This window comes from Meles meles, chromosome 2, assembly GCF_922984935.1.
Source record: "Meles meles chromosome 2, mMelMel3.1 paternal haplotype, whole genome shotgun sequence".
NCBI lineage: Eukaryota > Metazoa > Chordata > Mammalia > Carnivora > Mustelidae > Meles > Meles meles.
The window spans coordinates 124,092,364-124,109,754 of record NC_060067.1 but is presented as its reverse complement, the minus strand read 5'-3'; the positions used below and the strand labels follow the sequence as shown (position 1 = coordinate 124,109,754).

At 45.4% G+C, this 17,391-nt stretch overlaps 1 protein-coding gene across 4 annotated transcripts in view; it reads right to left on the bottom strand.

The window, feature by feature from the left end:
• The window catches only part of WDFY3 (WD repeat and FYVE domain containing 3), a 238,448-nt gene that overhangs the window by 5,918 nt on the left and 215,139 nt on the right, over window positions 1-17,391 (bottom strand). For all 4 annotated transcript variants that reach the window (XM_045989611.1, XM_045989613.1, XM_045989612.1 and 1 more), the window contains 9 exons: window positions 15,448-15,595; window positions 14,017-14,171; window positions 12,936-13,094; window positions 9,765-9,944; window positions 6,399-6,581; window positions 5,205-5,301; window positions 2,104-2,427; window positions 1,184-1,295; window positions 582-779 (listed from right to left, as the gene is read on the bottom strand). In XM_045989611.1, the coding sequence (XP_045845567.1) occupies window positions 582-779; window positions 1,184-1,295; window positions 2,104-2,427; window positions 5,205-5,301; window positions 6,399-6,581; window positions 9,765-9,944; window positions 12,936-13,094; window positions 14,017-14,171; window positions 15,448-15,595 (1,556 nt within the window). The remainder of the gene's footprint in view (window positions 1-581; window positions 780-1,183; window positions 1,296-2,103; window positions 2,428-5,204; window positions 5,302-6,398; window positions 6,582-9,764; window positions 9,945-12,935; window positions 13,095-14,016; window positions 14,172-15,447; window positions 15,596-17,391) is intronic.

The window sequence follows — 17,391 nt, the reverse complement described above, 5'->3', positions numbered from 1 at the left end:
TCCTGCAGCCCCGGTCAGAGCACTGGGAATGTGCACCAGTCCCCTAGGAGTCCACCAAAAGGGAAATGGAGGAATTCTGATACATTCACACAAAAGACAGATGAAAATAGCTATGTGGAGTTTTACTCAACAGTGCTGAGTTTAACAAAAAAAAAAAAGGAAGTTATAGGAGGTATAGACAGCATGCTATATTTGTGTGAAATGGAAACCCTACGGAATAATACTATACTGTTGTTTATGGAGACAACACACACTCAGAGTAGAAGACTTAGAGGGGAGGGGAGAGGGGTGAGGACACACGACCACAATGTTTTATAAGCAAACACGGTGGGACAGCAGCACCTCCCCGTTCTGAGTCACACAGGACCAGGTGTCTGGGTTGACTCTTTCCATATTTTTCAATAGGACAGAAGTAGTTCCCAGTTGTGATAAAAGAATAGGGGAAAGTGAAGGCTGGTTTACACTGTCGGGGCACTGTGTGCTGGGGACCCTGGAGCACAGGAGGAGCTCCGTGCAGGGGTGTAATCCCCATCTCAGGGGCTGGACCCATAGAAATTCAAAATGCTCGCATCTCATCTTACTTCTGGCAGAAGAGCTGGCCGCAGTTCCTGCAATGGTGCCGTCTCTCTGTCAGAGAAAACCGCACGGAGCAGCCCGAACAGCTGTCTCCTCCTTCATCCTTCACCCAGTGGTCAGCAGCAGAGCGGCCGGGCTGGTCACTCACAGACCAGCTGAACACTCGGCCTCGACTGTCACCCACGAGGATCCTGCTGTGATCCCTGCAGGAGACACAACACAACCCACGGAGTCACCTTGAGGAAGGTCACCACACAGCCACACAGCTGAAGAGCGCCCCTGTCACTCCGGAGATTCTGCAGGTTTCCATGGACGCGTGTGCTGGGGTGGGGGGCTGTGTGTGTGAGGAGACAAAAATAGAACCAAGCCCGAATTTACACTTTTGTCTCAGCTCTCTGGATCAAATCTTGTTGTAACCTCGAAGAACAGAGATTTTAAACTCTATGCACTGCCTTCTTCTGCTGACTGGCCTGTTCAAGCAATGCCTGATACTGCAAATGAAATCTGTTTCCCCAAAGACGGGTTTGGATGTGTGGACCGGGGCTAAGCAAGTAACTCCTTGGGGTGGGGTGGGGGAGGGGTACAGTGGGCAAGGTCGGGTACTTACTTGGAGACACCCAGGGCAGTGATCTCTGCGGGGTGTGCATTGTCCTTCCGATCAAAGGCCGTGTGCATAGTTAGCTTGCTCCTGAACACCAGTTGCCGTTCCCACCGGTACCCTGGAAAGCAAAAGGGCAAGACAGGACACCCTGAAGTGGGAGAAGCTGGCATTCGGTAGGCGTGCCCTCATACGGTGGACTCGCAAGCTAGGGGGTTGCAACGTCCAGTTAGAGCAGCTCTCCCTGTCCCAGCAGCTGCTGCCTTGACGGCAGGTGAAGCCTGTCGTGGGCCGGGTCAGAATGCCCCGTTCAAAAAGACTGGGGAAATGTCCAACCCAAGAAGACAGAATCTCTCCCACTGAGAACCATGCCTCTAACTCTCTAATAGGCAAAGCTACCCATACAGACAATTTTATTTACTTATCTGTAATTAGTAATTTGCCCATTTTCTTTTTTTTTTTTTTTTAGATTTTTATTTTATTTATTTTTTTTATTTATTTGACAGAGAGAGATCACAAGTAGATAGAGAGGCAGGCAGAGAGAGAGAGAGAGGTAAGCAGGCTCCCTGCTGAGCAGAGAGCCCGATGTGGGACTCGATCCCAGGACCCCGAGATCATGACCTGAGCCGAAGGCAGCGGCTTAACCCACTGAGCCACCCAGGCGCCCCTAATTTGCCCATTTTCAAAAGCGTTCATGGTTTGTGAAGGAAGGAAGTTTTTGGTGGGAGGTGCTTTAGAAATGCCCAATGTGCAGCAGACACCACTGTGGGTAAGAAACTGAAGAGGCCTTCTCTGTGGGTGCCTGACGTAGGTCACAGGGATGGAGTGCAGGGGGGATGGGGTGCTGGGAGAATGAGAGCCCACTGCCTCACTCCACCAGCCCTCATGCCACCCACAAGGAGCAACAAAATGACTGGGCTTCAAGTTACCAGGCTTCAGTCTGCTGTAATTCCGCACTTCCATGGGGTTGGGGTGAGGGTGGTTAAGGGGACCCTGCAGATGGGCTCTAGTCTGGCCCTCCGAATAGTTCACAAATATGAAGCCGTCCTTCTCATCCAGGCTGAGCTGGTCGGACCAGCGCCTAGAGTCATCAGAGCCACTGTCGGTGCACCAGACGGCCGCTGCTCGGCAGGAAGCTGCCCGGGGCCTGTGGCTGCTGCTGCTGGGCTGACTGGGCACGTCCTTGGGGTCCTGGCTGGTGCTCTGCTCATCTGCTTCCGAATCGCTGCTGTCCTCATCCTGGGCTTCCTGCCCTGGGACAAAGAGGAAACACACACACACACACACACATTATGGTTAGACCCAGCTTTGTCCTACTGCTGCTTTTCTTCTATGAGTTAAGACATGATACACACAGCATTTTAAACTAAGTAGAAAATTTAAAAAAACAAATCAGAATTTTCAACTAGATTACATATAGCAAAAAGGAAAAACAAAACAAAACAGCCACCCCCCCCCCAAAAAAAAGGAATTTCTGAGTTTAAAGAATGCTTTGGCCAAAATCCTTAGGTTGATATTCCTGCTTTATGATCTGGCCTAAACCTGCCTTTGCAAACTTCTCAGTGCCTGCCGCATGCTCCCTACCACAGGTCAGCTGGCTGGTGCCGACTTTGTTCTCCACGGAGTTCTGCTCCCCCTCACTGTGAAGGCTGCCCGTGTGGCTGGCCCTACTAGACCCCTCTTCCCAGTCTCGTGTTCCTGTGTTACCCGTCTCTCAAGGCACAACTCCAACACTTTTTTCTCTAGAATCTTACCTGGTGCGTGCAGCTGAAAGGAATTCCCACTCTTCTGGACTCCTTAAACAGTTGTACGCCTCTCATGTCTGAGTTCTCACCCCCAAACTATTACTTTTGGACACTCTTTCTACAAGACAGTGGTCAGTTTGAGAGAAGGGGCCCCAAGCACAATGCCTTCCATGTGGCAGTCAGTATAAATGACAATGTAGATGAATCAATTATTGATGAAAGCTTTAGTCTATTGATGTGGGGTTTTCCCTTCTTCCCATTGTTATTATGCATTTTCTCAACCAACTCCCTACTCTCTTGCAACAGAGTCTGCTGGAGAGAAAAGTCATAAGAAATAAATATACAGAATTAGAAAAAAAGAAAAGTAGGAACAAGTGTACAGGCACCAGCTCACTCTAAGTATGTTTTTAGCAAGAGAAATTACTTAGTTTGCCTTCCTTGTACTAACACTAGTAGTCTAATTAGCTAATTTTTTTTTTAATCTCAGTGGCTTATGACCACGAGCTTTAAGGTCTTCATTGATGAGCAGTCTTAGAAATGGCTTTCATGGGGCACCTGGGTGGCTCAGCGGGTTAAAGCCTCTGCCTTCGGCTTGGGTCACGATCCCAGGGTCCTGGGATTGAGCCCCACATCGGGCTCTCTGCTCGGCAGGGAGCCTGCTTCCTCCTCTCTCTCTGCCTGCCTCTCCGCCTACTTGTGATCTCTGTCAAATACATAAATAAAATCTTAAAAAAAAAAAAAAGAAAAAAGAAAAGAAATGGCTTTCATTTCTGTTGAACCACTGGCTTGCCTTCCTTTTCACCCAGGTAACTGCTCTCGAGTCCTGCCAATCCTATGCTGTCCAAAGTCAACCCTTCCCTGTTGGGCTACTCTCCCCTCTGCCACTTCTATCAAACTCTGTCCATGATATGAATATATAAGAAGAATAAAGACTTACCAGTATCTCCTTCCTAAATGTGACCTCTCTACCTTATTCATCTCATCTTCTGCTGTTACTCACTTAAACCTTTGTTCAAGGAAAGGGCAGACTTCACCTAGGACTGCTTAATACACTGTCTGATACCCAACAGGTAACCCCCAAATACTAATGGAACTGAACAGGATTTTTATGTCCCCAAACACCCAGATACCCTTTTTTTTTTTTTTTAAATATTTTATTTATTTATTTGACAGAGAGAGAGGTCACAAGTAGGCAGAGAGGCAGGCAGAGAGAGGGGGAGAAACAGGCTCCCCACTGAGCAGAGAGCCCGATGCGGGGCTCGATCCCAGGACCCTGAGATCATGACCTGAGCCGAAGGCAGAGGCTTAAACCACTGAGCCACCCAGGCGCCCCCCAGATAACCTTTTTAGTGGAGCTGCAATGGACTATGTGCAGAAACTTACATTCACTAAGGTACTATAAGCATTAACGCGCCCTACCCATTGGATCATTTCTGTTTTCTGGCAATGAAAGTAGAAACTATTTTCGGTTTACAAAGAGAAGTGATTTATACCTTTCTGATAGTAAGTCCTTTCCCTCATATCATCAAACTCAAGTGGAATTCTCAGTGTACAAAAGTTAATCACACAGAAACAATCTGAAGGTCAAAGTTAAAACCCTGTTCCTCTCGGTTGAGAACCAATTGTTCTAAATCAAAGGGGTAACTTTTTTGGAGATGAGCAACCCAGAGCAGATCTCAGCCTAGGTTTATGGCACAGCTTCTAGTCTAGTACGGCAATCATCCATCTCTGTATTCCTCTGGAAAATCTTTAAGGGTTGCACAAATAACAGGTAATAGTAAGAGTACAGAGCACTAAGCTTCAGCTTGAATAAAAGCCCCTTTTCAAAGGCAGGACTAGGGTGGGGATTCTGGTCTGCCTCCGTGAATACCTTACAAACATGATGCCAGCCTGTCACAAAGACTGAACCTGAAGTGACGAGCACAACAGATGTGGGATTGGGGCCGTCCGACTTGTCCACCCCTGCGCCCTCCAGGTGTGCTCTGTATTTTCTGAAGTGAAAGCCGGAGCCTCTGGTACCCCGGGAAGCCAGCGGCTGTATCAGCCCTACTAGGATAAGGAAGCCAAGCACCAATACTAGCACACCACATACTGCCCGGTGAGCTGGTCAAGTCGCGGGGTGCCCACCCCACAACCTCCTGTGCTGGGGGGCAGTTGTGCCTCTGACAGCCACACTTGACCTTAGGCCACGGTTTATGCTATTTGATGTTAGTTTATCCACAGCGACTTTAAACAAACAAACAAGAAATATGAAAAGTATAGAATAATTAGAAAGTATCCAATACCTATTTGTGCTTCTGGACAGTCTTCCTGCATTTCTAGGACTTCAACAGGTTCAGGAGCTGGTGTCTCAGGAACTTGCAAAAATTCCATTCTCCAAAACTGAATTCAAGTAAGTACGAAAATAAAAAAGTTAAGCAGCTTAAAGAAACAATTTACATGTGACTGGATAAAGATGATCTCTTGGGGTTAAACAGGTTTCTCTTATGTCCATGTCTTATGTCTAATTAAATTTCCCTCTTGAAAACTGTGGGAGAGAACTATGCTCCTGAACTGGGTTCCTTGAGATGTTGATGGGTGTTTCGTGGTGGAGGGAAAAGGATTGTGGTCAAGTAAGTTGGAACAACATGGTTCACCTTATTGGTTGAACACTTACTTCTGACAAAAACCCAAGAGCCTTGCACACATGAAGGTATACAGTAAGCAGGATCCCCAAACACATTTGAGTGTGGAGCTTTCCCCTAAATGCCTCATGAACAGAGTTCTCTGAAACACAACTCTGGAGACAGCAAACATCGGGGTGTGCCTGTTGTCTGAGGAGCAGGGTGTGTGGGGTGGGGGCTGATAGCCTCATCTTTGCTCAGCCAGTGTGACGACAGGGCACCAATCAACTGCTCTCTGCTTTTACAAAGAGCATAGCTCAAGAAAATAGGCAAGAAGGAAAATCTCCTGAGAGACTCAAGTATTTGAAGAGACTGTAAAGGTAAATACTCTGTGGATTCTATTGCCTGCAGACGCCCAACACAAAGAAAACTACAAAGGGGATAAACTAGGATTCAGGTGAAGTCAGGGACAGGGACTGGACAACGTGGGTCCCTGGAAAGGATTTTCCAGCTGTGATTCTCTGTAGACAAGAGACACTCCCTGTTTTCCCCAAGAAGCCATTTGAGAGGCCGAAAAGTCAATACTTCTGTGATTTCCATTTTTAGCAATCTATGGTGACACGGAAATCATGTTTAAGTGACCTTGGGTGAAGCTGTCCAGTGGTGAGTGGCACTAACAGATCGACTCAGCGGTAAGGAAGGGGGCCGAGTCACCAACGTTCTCCGTGTCTGAGAACACGGCGGCTGTGGCTCGTTTGAATCTAAGCAAGAGTTTGCTCACTACCACCATCAGGTGCCTTTCACCGTGGACAGCTCCACAGGTCTCAGGTAATCAGGGCGGCGAGCGCCTAGCACATTTCTTTACAGCGGACTTACCCGGACCACGCCGTCTGAGTGTCCCGTTACTATGACGTTCTGTGTGTCCCACTCGTTCATCTCCGACACGCAGCAGCAGACGATCTGCTGGCTCCTGCCTGTGAACGTGTTCACGCTCACAATCGGGTTCCCATTGATGCTCCACACGTGGATGTATGTGCCAGCACAGGACACGATGTCCCCCTGAGAAGGTAAAACAGCCTCTTCACTCTCTTTGCTCCCTGCATAGCACGTTCTGGTTTCAGAAGCAAAGTCAACCTTTGGCCTAGCTCTCAAAAAAACCTTTTAAGTTCTTCAGCGGTGGCTCTGAATTTCTGAGGTAGCCTGGAATTCAGTGCTCGCTGACCTGAAAGCACACCCCGAACGAAGAGGCCTCTTAAAGAATTCATGGGGGAGCGGATGCTGTGGCTGGGGTGGTCTCACACGCAGACACCGGTAGGAGCCCATCCCCGCTCTCAGCATATGCCCCAGCACACTGCTGCATTATGCTTTACTCCTGGGAAAGCTGCCTGTGACCTAAGGAGTGAGGCACTACTCTCATGCCTCGCTTTGTTTACAAAACCCATGTCTACCTCTCGTTTAGAGCCAGGAATCCACCTCTGCTGAGTTTTACAAAATGAGTCCAATCACCAACAGCATAAGGCAGAAGAGAAATCTCTCCGTCTAGATACAGTTGTATCTCTGTTTTCAATAAATAACGAAGAAATGTTGGCAGCACTGTAGCATCCCACTTTACAGTTTGTATTCATGATAAGGGGAGGAGATGAGGAAAAAAAGAAAATTAGAATATAGGTCACTTCTTGGCCAACTGGATAAACCTGCAGACTCCCTAAGCTGTTACCTCAGGTTTTCGTAAGCTCCAAAGATAGAAAAGAACAAGCTCTTCCCTTAAACTCGACCAGGCGAGGCTCTACCCAACCTGGTGAGAATCCAGCCCACTCCTGTTACAGGAATGAAGATACTTCCAGAGCATCTCCTGTGTGTCAGTTGGCATAGAGGACACTTCTGACATTCCATTTCATCCTGTCAACACCTAGAAGGTTAGCTATTACTAGCCCTGCTTTGGGAGGGAGGAAAGTCAGGTGCATAGACTTTAAGTAATCTGCCTAACATCACAGGATAAAGATTTGAATCCAGCCCTTTCTGGCCCTAAAGCTTATGTATCACATCATGCTGCTTTTCTTATCCCCAAGGCAGCCTGGATCTCACTGACGCTAGGCACTGGCTCCAGAAATGCCCTGGGAGATCTCAGTATAGCCCGCAGGCACATGGGGACCTACAGAAATAGGAAGACGGCCATCCAAAGCAGGGGGAAACTAGAAGCTGGACAGAAGCATCAACTCAAGGAAGAAGGTAAGGGGGAGCCAAGGACGGCAAGACAAGGAGGCCTGGGGCTTTCCCAAATCACCCTGTGCTGGTCTTGCTACTGTTCTCTTCTTCCTTCTGTCCTTCTACCACAGTGGCAAGAACCAAACCAAAACCCAGTGTTACTTAGCCAAGCACTGCGATGCCTACCTGGGATTCAGCCCCTGCACCACCTCGGACAGTGAGTGTGAGCAGCTGTGCTGTAATTACTGGCCTCAGTCTCTGCCAGAGAGGAGAGGCTGCTGCTCCATTCTGCCCTGCGAGAGGCGCAGTGCTCCAGGGTGTCTCAATGAGAGAGCATTAGAACAAATCCTGTGGCTACGGGCACCAAACATAGGAGGACCTAAAGGGCAGCCACAAGGTCGCTGATGCCCCAAATTGCAGACTGAAATAAGCACACTTGATACTGGGTGCAAAAATATGACAGAAATAGAAATCTTTTCATGCATTATTAAGAGATACAAAAACACTGTAAAAGGGAAAAATCAAACACATCTGTTGTATCTGCTGTAACTACTGCAATCCATTGCAGAATAACTTCATGAATAATGACCAACTATAAACGAAATTCTCAGCATTTAGGTGAAAAACGACTCTAAAACAAAGTGCTCAAAATTGTGCCATGAAGCACAGATTTGATTCAGAGGAACCCGGCCAGGTCAGAGCTATTCTGCTGTACTGAGGTTTTCGTAAAGCTCTTAGGGACATGTGTTTGTAGGACCAACCCAAGATGCTGTTGTAAAAGCATCTCAAACTTTTCAGATATACCAAAAAATGAATTTGATTTTTATCCCTGCATACTCCCCCTTCCTTGCCTGGTCTGACCACTCTTACTATTATCAGATACTCTACACGCCATTCACTACAACTAAACTTCTTTTTCCTTCTTCGTTGACTGACTACAAGGTATCTGACTAAAATCATACTACTCGGTATCTTCTGGCAGAAATTAATGTTACGTTCCTCCAAAGGAAAGCTGTGTGGGTGATGATATGATGTGGCTACGTGGGGTGACACAAGAGGACCCCAGGACAGAGCTAAGGGTAGGGGAGGGAATGAGTATGCAGAGCGAAGAAGCAGTGAGGCTGGGGAGTTGCGGTCAATCTGCAAGACTGATTGGCATCCGTGGGCATCACCAGCATACGAACGTGGTAACCTGTCCCGCAGGGACCTTAATCTTTGTATAACCTACCCCTAGCTTCTCCTGCTTCCCCACACACCTCAGCAATGACTCTCCTCTCCTCACCCCACCCCACCTCAGGTGGGTGTGGTCTCCATGGGGGACTCCCAGGCCTGTGCATTTATTTTATGCTGACTCACTTACTTATATATATAGAATATTTATTTTTGAGAAGAGATAATATTCCTCAGTAAGCTTGGGATTAACTTTGCAAAATTGTCCTATAACAATTCAGCTCATTCGGTTACCCAAATGTTACTCTTTTCACTTTACATAGTAAATAAAGAATCTGAATGTATTTCATAAAAATTTCAACACAATTTTAACATTTTTTTTTTAAGATTTTATTTATTTATTTGACAGAGAGAGAGGCAGAGTAGGCAGAGAGGCAGGCAGAGAGAGAAGGGGAAGCAGGCTCCCTGCTGAGCAGAAAGCCTGATGCAGGGCTGGATCCCAGGACCCTCAGATCATGACCTGAGCAGAAGGCAAGGCTTAACCCACTGAGCCACCCAGGCGCCCCACAATTTTAACATTCTTAATAGATCCAACAAATTCCTTATTTAAAAAAAAAAGCCTATTCTAGAATGTGGTTTTGAACCAAATCTTGCTCTTCAAGGTATGCAGCAGTAAATGTATTTTAAGGTATTTGAGTTACAAACTTTAATATCCATTTTCTTTTTGCATAAATAAAAAAACATGTAGTAACATTTATGAAATGAGTGTCTATCAACATAGAAAACACTCAGAGCCATTTTTTGTTTATATTAGCCAGAAATACTTGTCCTCCCAACCGTAAAACAAGTGGGCAATTGAATACTTACTGTTAACTCATTGATACAAAGAGCAGAAACTGGAGCTCGATGGCCTCGGAGCTGGGTTAGGAAGGACAGTTTGTTCAGATCCCAAATGATGCAGGTTCGGTCACGGGACCCGCTGACGATTATGTGATAGGCCAGTGACGCTGTGGCACAGGTGACAGTGTCTGTGTGGCCAAGTAAGGCCTACGAAGGAGAACAGAAAAAACCAGGCTGGTCACCACGACTGTGCTCCTTGAGGGGCTCCAGAAGTCCTGGATGTACCAGGAGTGAGGGGAGCGCGTACTGGCAGCGGCAGTGTCTGCCACGTCTTCCTTCTCTGCCGACTGTACATGCCTCAACCTGCCAGAGGAACAGAGAAGTCTGGGGGACTCTGGAAGCTCTGACCTCCCCTTTTACATCACTTCTTTCCCAGACCTGGATTGGAATCTTAGAAGGAAGAATGGCAGCTGCCACCCAGTTTGGGTTTCTTCCTCTCGTTTCTACATGGAAATGCATTCGCTATGGCCCCCGCAAAGGACAGAATTTAAACTGGGCATTGATTCTTTCCTGCCACTGTCTCCTGTTCATCTAAGGAACTACAACTGGATGGATCTTTAAAAAAATGCACACACGGTGAGCCTGCATGATGATGGTACATGGTCCCAGCAAGATGAAGGGAAGTGTGCTGAGCTCCTGTTACTAACCTGGACACATCTGTGCCCAAGAGATCTTCTTCAGACTAGAACAGGAACTTCTGTCTTTTGCTAGAACATGAAGAGAAACAGGACCCAGAGAAATGGCAATGTGGAAGAATAAGCATTTCACAGAAGATTCAGATTACTGTTAAGAGCTCCTGAGTATTGGGGTACCCGGGTAGCTTAGTCAGTTAAGCATGTGCTCTTGGCTCAGGTCATGATCCCAGTGTCTGGAGACCGAGGCCTGTATGGGGCTCATTGCTCAGTGGGGAGCCTGCTTCTTCCTCTCCCTCTGCCCCTCATCCTGCTTGTGTTCTCACTCTCTCTCTCAAATAAATGAATAAAATCTTAAAAAAAAAAGAGTTCTTGAGTATTTAACTACTTAAATAATGAGTTGGCTTACAATTTTTGGTCATACATAAATCCTTTCTGTATGCTTAGCAAACCCCAGAAGGCTGTTTTAAATAAGAAGTGACTTCTCCTGAGGGGTTACTGGCTGGCACACTAGCTTCAAAGCCCATTTTCTAAATGGAAAATATTGTGAGCCAGAGAGTTTGGACCAGCAAACTACAATGTGAACCCTGTATTTGCTCATATCAACACTATCTTTTTATGCGGCCCATTTTTAGACTCAGCAACCACTGACATTTCTGGCTGATACACATGACCAGTGGTGTAAGTGCAAGGGGTTCCATCCCTTCCACAGACATTTAAGACACCACTGTCTGCATTTGGCTTGAATATAGGCTTAGAGTCCCACAGAACTGAATTCACATCCTGGTTCTACACTAAATGTGACTGGGCATGTGTCTGAATCTCTTCAAGCAGTGGTATTTTCAGGAATCAACAGGGTCTATCAACTACCCTGCAGAATTGTGAGGACTGGAGTTTTACATTTTTAAACTCCCAGCATAGTGCTCTAAACATAAATGACAGATATTGTTACACTGTTTCTCAAATTTGTCTTATACACTTAGATGTATATTGCATCAAAAAACCTAGGGCAAATTCACTCACAAATCAAATGTTAAAAAAAGGATGGCCTAATTATAAATGGTATCTTGCTTTAGGTAAAATTTTGTGAAAGTAGATAATAAGTAATCAAATGATAAATGATGAAAGAGATAAAAAAGAATCAAAGATTTACTGGTTCGGCTGAATGGAAATTGCCCAGAAGGAAAATAATATGAATCAATAGCAAACATAATTTGGATTAGAAAAATCCAATTTACAGGCAACACGGCTGACCCTGAACAACATGGAGGTTAGGGGTACTGACCCCTGACGCAGTCAAAAATCTAACTTTTGGGTGCCTGGGTGGCTCAGTGGGTTAAGCCTCTCCTTCAGCTCAGGTCATGATCTCAGGGTCCTGGGATCGAGTCCCAAATCGGGCTCTCTGCTCAGCAGGGAGCCTCCTTCCCTCTTTCTCTCTGCCTGCCTGCCTACTTGTGATCTCTCTCTGTCAAATAAATAAATAAAAATCTTTAAAAAAATTTTTTTAAAAATCTGACTTTTGACTAACTTTCTAACTGAGTAACTTCTGACGCCCCCAAAACTTAATTATCAATAGCCTACTGTTGACTGGAAGCCTTACTGATAACAAAAATAGTCATGTAACAGATATTTTGTATATGTATTCTATTCTTATAATAAAGTAAGCAATAGAAAATATTACTAAGAAAATCATAAGGAGAAGAAAATACATTCACTGTACTAGGTCAAAAATAGTCAAAAATAGTCTGTATATAAGTGGACTAGGGCAGTTCAAACCCCTGTTGTTTAAGGCTCAAATGTATTACTTAAATACAGTAACATTTACATGTATGTTAAGATTTTATTTACTTATTTTATTATTAAGATTTTATTTATTCATTTGAGACCAAGAGATATAGAGAGAGAGAGAGAGCACAAGAGGGAGAAGCAGACTCCCCGCTGAGCAGGGAGCCGATGCAGGGCTTGATCCCAGGACCTGGAGATCATGACTTGAGCCAAAGACAGACACTTTACCAACTGAGCCACCCAGGCACCCCTTACTTATTTTTAGAGAGAGAAAGAGAGAGCACTTACACAAGTGAGCATGGGGAGGGCAGAGGTGGAGGGAGAGAAAGAGGGTAAGAATCTCACAGCAGACTCCACACCCAGTGCAGCCCGATGCCGGGCTCGAACCCATGACCCCGAGATCATGACCTGAGCCGAAATCAAGAGTCAAGAGTCAGATGCTCAACTGACTGAGCCCCCAAGCTCCCCAAGCTAGGTAAAAAATGTTACCTAAAGACAGCTTGCTTCAGATTTTAAAAAAGGACCAGCTTAGATCATTTTTAGAAATAGTACCGCCTAATTTCATTTCCTTTATTTAAAGACCCATTTCTAGCAAAAGAACATCATTTTTTTGATTTTGTCCATTATATCTGAAGCACTTTGGAATTAAAGAAGCTTTGTAGTTTCTCTAGAGTGCAGGCTGCCAGGATGAGGTATGTCCATCTTCCGTTTATTCTGTTACCTGTTTGAGAGTGAGGGTCTTAGCCTTTTCTTTTGAGGTGCCCATCTCCCAGACACACACAACCGTGCTCGTTCCACCTGTGATGACCAGCTTGGGGTTGGGGCAGATTGCACAGAGAATCTGGCCCCATTCAGACAAACATTCGTAAACAGTCACCACCTGTAAAATAAAACAGATGTGAGACACTATGCCATCAAGTACTATCAGCTTCTGGATCCCAGTGAGCACAGTGAGTGAAGAAGGCAGGCGCCTCACAGGAAAACGCATGTACACTCTAGGCTGGATTCACTCTGCAGCATTTCCACTGAAGCTCTGTCCTGAACCCTGAACCCTACGGCCTCCCACCTATAGCTGCTGTGGGAAACCATAATGAAAAGGACTTTGCTCCTAGTGGGTGTCTCCAGCTTCTCCAGTCCTAGAAAATGACATTCCGACTATGATGCTGTATACGATACAGGGGAGAATCTGGTAGAAGAATGTGTTTGCTGTAGCCAGTTAGAGGTAAGCGGGAATCAGGAGGGCTGCCATTTAACGAGGTTAACTAAACAGGGTTTGTCACAGCGCAATGCACAGACTTGAGCAAACTAGATCCTGCCCGCCATCAGGAGGGGACCAGCAGAGGGCACCAGACGGGCACAACGTAGGGCCTCTCAAGAGCTGCTATGGGACTCCACACGGAGGCTGCTGCCACCTGGTTGATGGGCTGATGGGTTTTCCATTGGCCACTTAAGCGTACTGAAGCAGTAAGTGGGCTTTTGGTGATTCACCGTAAAGAGGCTCTTGTAGTGGTCAAAAATGTTGACTACCTGCCTGGCTAAGGACCTCTTGGAGGAACTCTTTGTGGGGAGGGAAACTGTTAGAGCTCAGTACACAACTTTTCAAAAAAGCGGCTTGTTCTGTAGGAAACCCACCTTGTCCACTAGCTCCTTTAACCTGATCTCATGCTGCGAAGCTCTCCCTTCCTCTGGGCTCTGGAGAAGCAGGTGACTAGCCCTTGGCCTGGGCTCTTCCCACCCCTTTCAAGCAGGATATCCAAACCACAAGAGCAAGATTAAAGGAGTGAGCAAGAAACAATGCAAACCTTGTCTGACTCATAGGTTCCCAGCCTGCAGCTCAGGTCGGCATAGCCCCAAGCGAAAGTTTTGTTCCAGGTTGGTGGGATAAGAACCTTATTCTGTTCTACTGCAAGAATGCCTTTATCTGTGCACACTATTTGGCCCACAGGCTCCTTAAGTTCTGTAAAAAACAAATCAACAGATCAGAATAGGGACAAGGAAAATGAACCTCATGATCCTACAGAGTTCGTCATCTCAAATATTCCTATGAATCAAGCCTCCTAACACATACATTAGGACAAAATAGCCTTAGAAGGAGAGGCTGGCTTCTGAGTCTCTGCTGCATGATGGACATCGACCCTGACAGGTGTTCTGCAGGACTTCCTTCTGGCCTTCCTGTCTCTTGACCCCCCTGGGGTTGGCTCCTAGCAGTTGGCTTGTCTTCTTGACCATGAGGACTGCACAGAGTAATCTGGGATACTCTCCAGAATCTGTATACAGACCTTCAACCAATCTAGGCCTGCGGCACTTCCCACATGATATCCAGCCTTAGACTTCCTGAAGGAAAGACATGCCATCCCCCAAGAGGTCCGACTCCCTGCTGAGCACACCAGTGTTCCATGACCATCACTGGCGCTGAGTACAGCTGGCAGAGGGCGGTCTGTGTCATGAGCCAAAATGGCACGGAGCTGGTAGCCTATTAATTAACCAGACTTTGATACTCCAATTTTTAGATTTAACAGTGGCAACTTCAAGACTCTACAAAAACCTTTGTTCACTCTAAGAAAAATATCCACTTGGAAAAGCATTTTGTTACTTATTTAAGATTGTATTTACTTATTTGGGAGAGAGTGAAAGAGAAACAGGGAGAGAGGGAGAGCGTTAGTAGGTGGGGGGCAGAGGGAGATGGAGAAACAGGCTTCCCACTGAGCAGGGAGCCTGCTTCAACCAGGACCCTGGGATCGTGATGACCTGGACTGAAGGTAGATGCTTAACGGACTGAGCCAACCAGGAGCCCTGAGAAAGTACTTTTAGATAACTCATAACCATATTAGATAAAAGACAGATACTTTAAGTTGGCATATTAAAAATGCAGTCTTTCAACTGTTATTTCTAAATTGGCAGAACACATATAAATGAAGATTACAAAGGCTTTTCTACATGTATAATATAAAGTTGAGCTACAAGATTTGGTCTATTAGAGGTTTTGCTATCTTAGCAGGGAACCAAATCTGTTTGGTTCTTTTTGATGAAAAAATCCAACAGACCAAAAAACCCCAAACCAAACCAAAAGGAAAAGGAGAAAAACAAGTATCTGGTGATTTATCACAAAAAGTATAGCACCCATTACAAACGACACTGATGTTGAAAGGTACATGTGTTAGGCTAATCACATGTGTGACTATTAACTACTCCCATAGAATCATGAAGCAAAGGCTGACTTCCTGTCACCTCACCTTTTACAGGTGTTAGAGAAGGCCTCAAGTTGTCCAGGTGATGGAAAAAGATCTTGTCACTTGTAGACCCCGGGGGGGCAGAGGCGCCCGTACTGTCTCCATTCAGTCGGCTCCTCACTCGCTTCGGAGGATGAGGTTTCTTAAATAACTGGGATGAGAGAGGATGACATGTTTTACAATGAAAGCTAACATTTATTGAACCCTTTTAGATGCCAAGTATTATGTTTTTATTTCACTTACAATTCACAATGACCACTAGGCACTACATTATCACCTTTCCCATTTGAAGAAAGAACTTTTAAGGAGACTCAGAAGGATATTGGAGGTTTCCTATCTTAGCAAGCAGGGGTGGGACGATGATACTTTCTTAAAACCTGGGTTACCACCAGGCTCAATGCTCTTCTGATCTCCTGACTTCTCAGGAGTAAATCAATCTACTCAAACTATAGTTGATCAACAATTACTTTCCAATGATTTTAAAAAGTAACCAGTCCTTTACAGTCAGACACCATTCTGTACCACTGAGGGCAGACTGACATTCTCTCTGAGTTATTTCTGGCAACACGGCCTTTCTTTATGTGACATCATTTTGGTGTCTTTTAGCTGCTACTAATTTGTTGAAAGTATGAATGCCTTCTTTTTACTTTACAGTGCTGTAAGGGGAAAAAAAGAAAACAGTCATTTAAGATGACTATTTTTTAAATACTGTAGATCTTCAAAATAGGTACAGAGCCATTTCTGTTAGAAAACTGTTATCTGAGGAAGATATCTGGAAAATCTTAGATAAAATGAGATTTAAAATGACTAGAAAACCTTGACACTTTATGAATGTGACATTCTGGATTTCCAGAAGAAAAAATAGAAAAAATGCTTTGTAAAGAGAAAAGCATTTTAGGCACCCAAACATTTAAACCCCTTGTTCCTGTCTACATGTTTCAGGGTTCTGTTATTTTCTCTAAATGACACAGACTCTACAGTTGTATAAAAGGACTCCCCTACTTTAAAGCATGTTAATGAATGGACATTTGCTGAAGAACTTTTTTTATACAGATATCACATTAATAAGTTCTTTTTTCTTTAAGATTTTATTTATTCATTTGACAGAGAGACAGAGCAAGCACAAGTATGCAGAGCAGCAGGCAGAGGGAAAGGAAGAAGCAGGCTCTCCACCAAGCAGGGAGCCTGATGCGGGACTCGATCCCAGGACCCCGGGACAATGACCTGAGCCAAAGCCAACACTTAACTGACTGAGCCACCGACTGAGCTCCTGCTGAAGAACTTTTAAGGGGACCTAAGGATAGAGCACCTCACCAGGCCAGGGTATGTAACAATGTATGGATATGCTAACCGTTAGACCTAGATTTTCTAGGACGGCACACTTTGAGGGACTCTATCAGTCTCTCGAACTATAGTTCCCAGGCTCAGAGTTTAAGTCTGCCTCTTAAACTCAACAGTGGGACTAAAATCTGTGAGAGTGCATGTGTCTTGATATTTTTGGTCAGAATATTAGTTTCTCAGAGGGTATGAAACAGTTCCAGTGCTTGTAACCTTCAGAAAAAAGGAAAGGCTTAACTACAATTCTTCAGTTGTGATTAGAGTTTATCAATAAGCATTTAAGTTTAAAAGCAAACACAATTCTGGGGTGCCTGGGTGGCTCTGTCAGTTAGTGTCCAACTCTTGGTTTTGGCTCAGGTCTTGGTCTCGGGGTTATGGGATCGAGCCCTGCGTCAGGCTGGGTGTGGGCCTGTTTGGGGCTCTCCTTCTCCCTTTGCACACCCTCCCCAAAGTAAACAGTTATTTGGTTGGTAGATCAGACTGCACTGTGAGTGGTGCAGTTACAGGCTCTCCTGCTATCTGTCATCCAGAGAAAGGCCATTGTTCTGACTGTTCCCAAACTGACCCTGGAAACCTCTAAGTGGGTTAAACTACAAAAAGGGAGCCCAA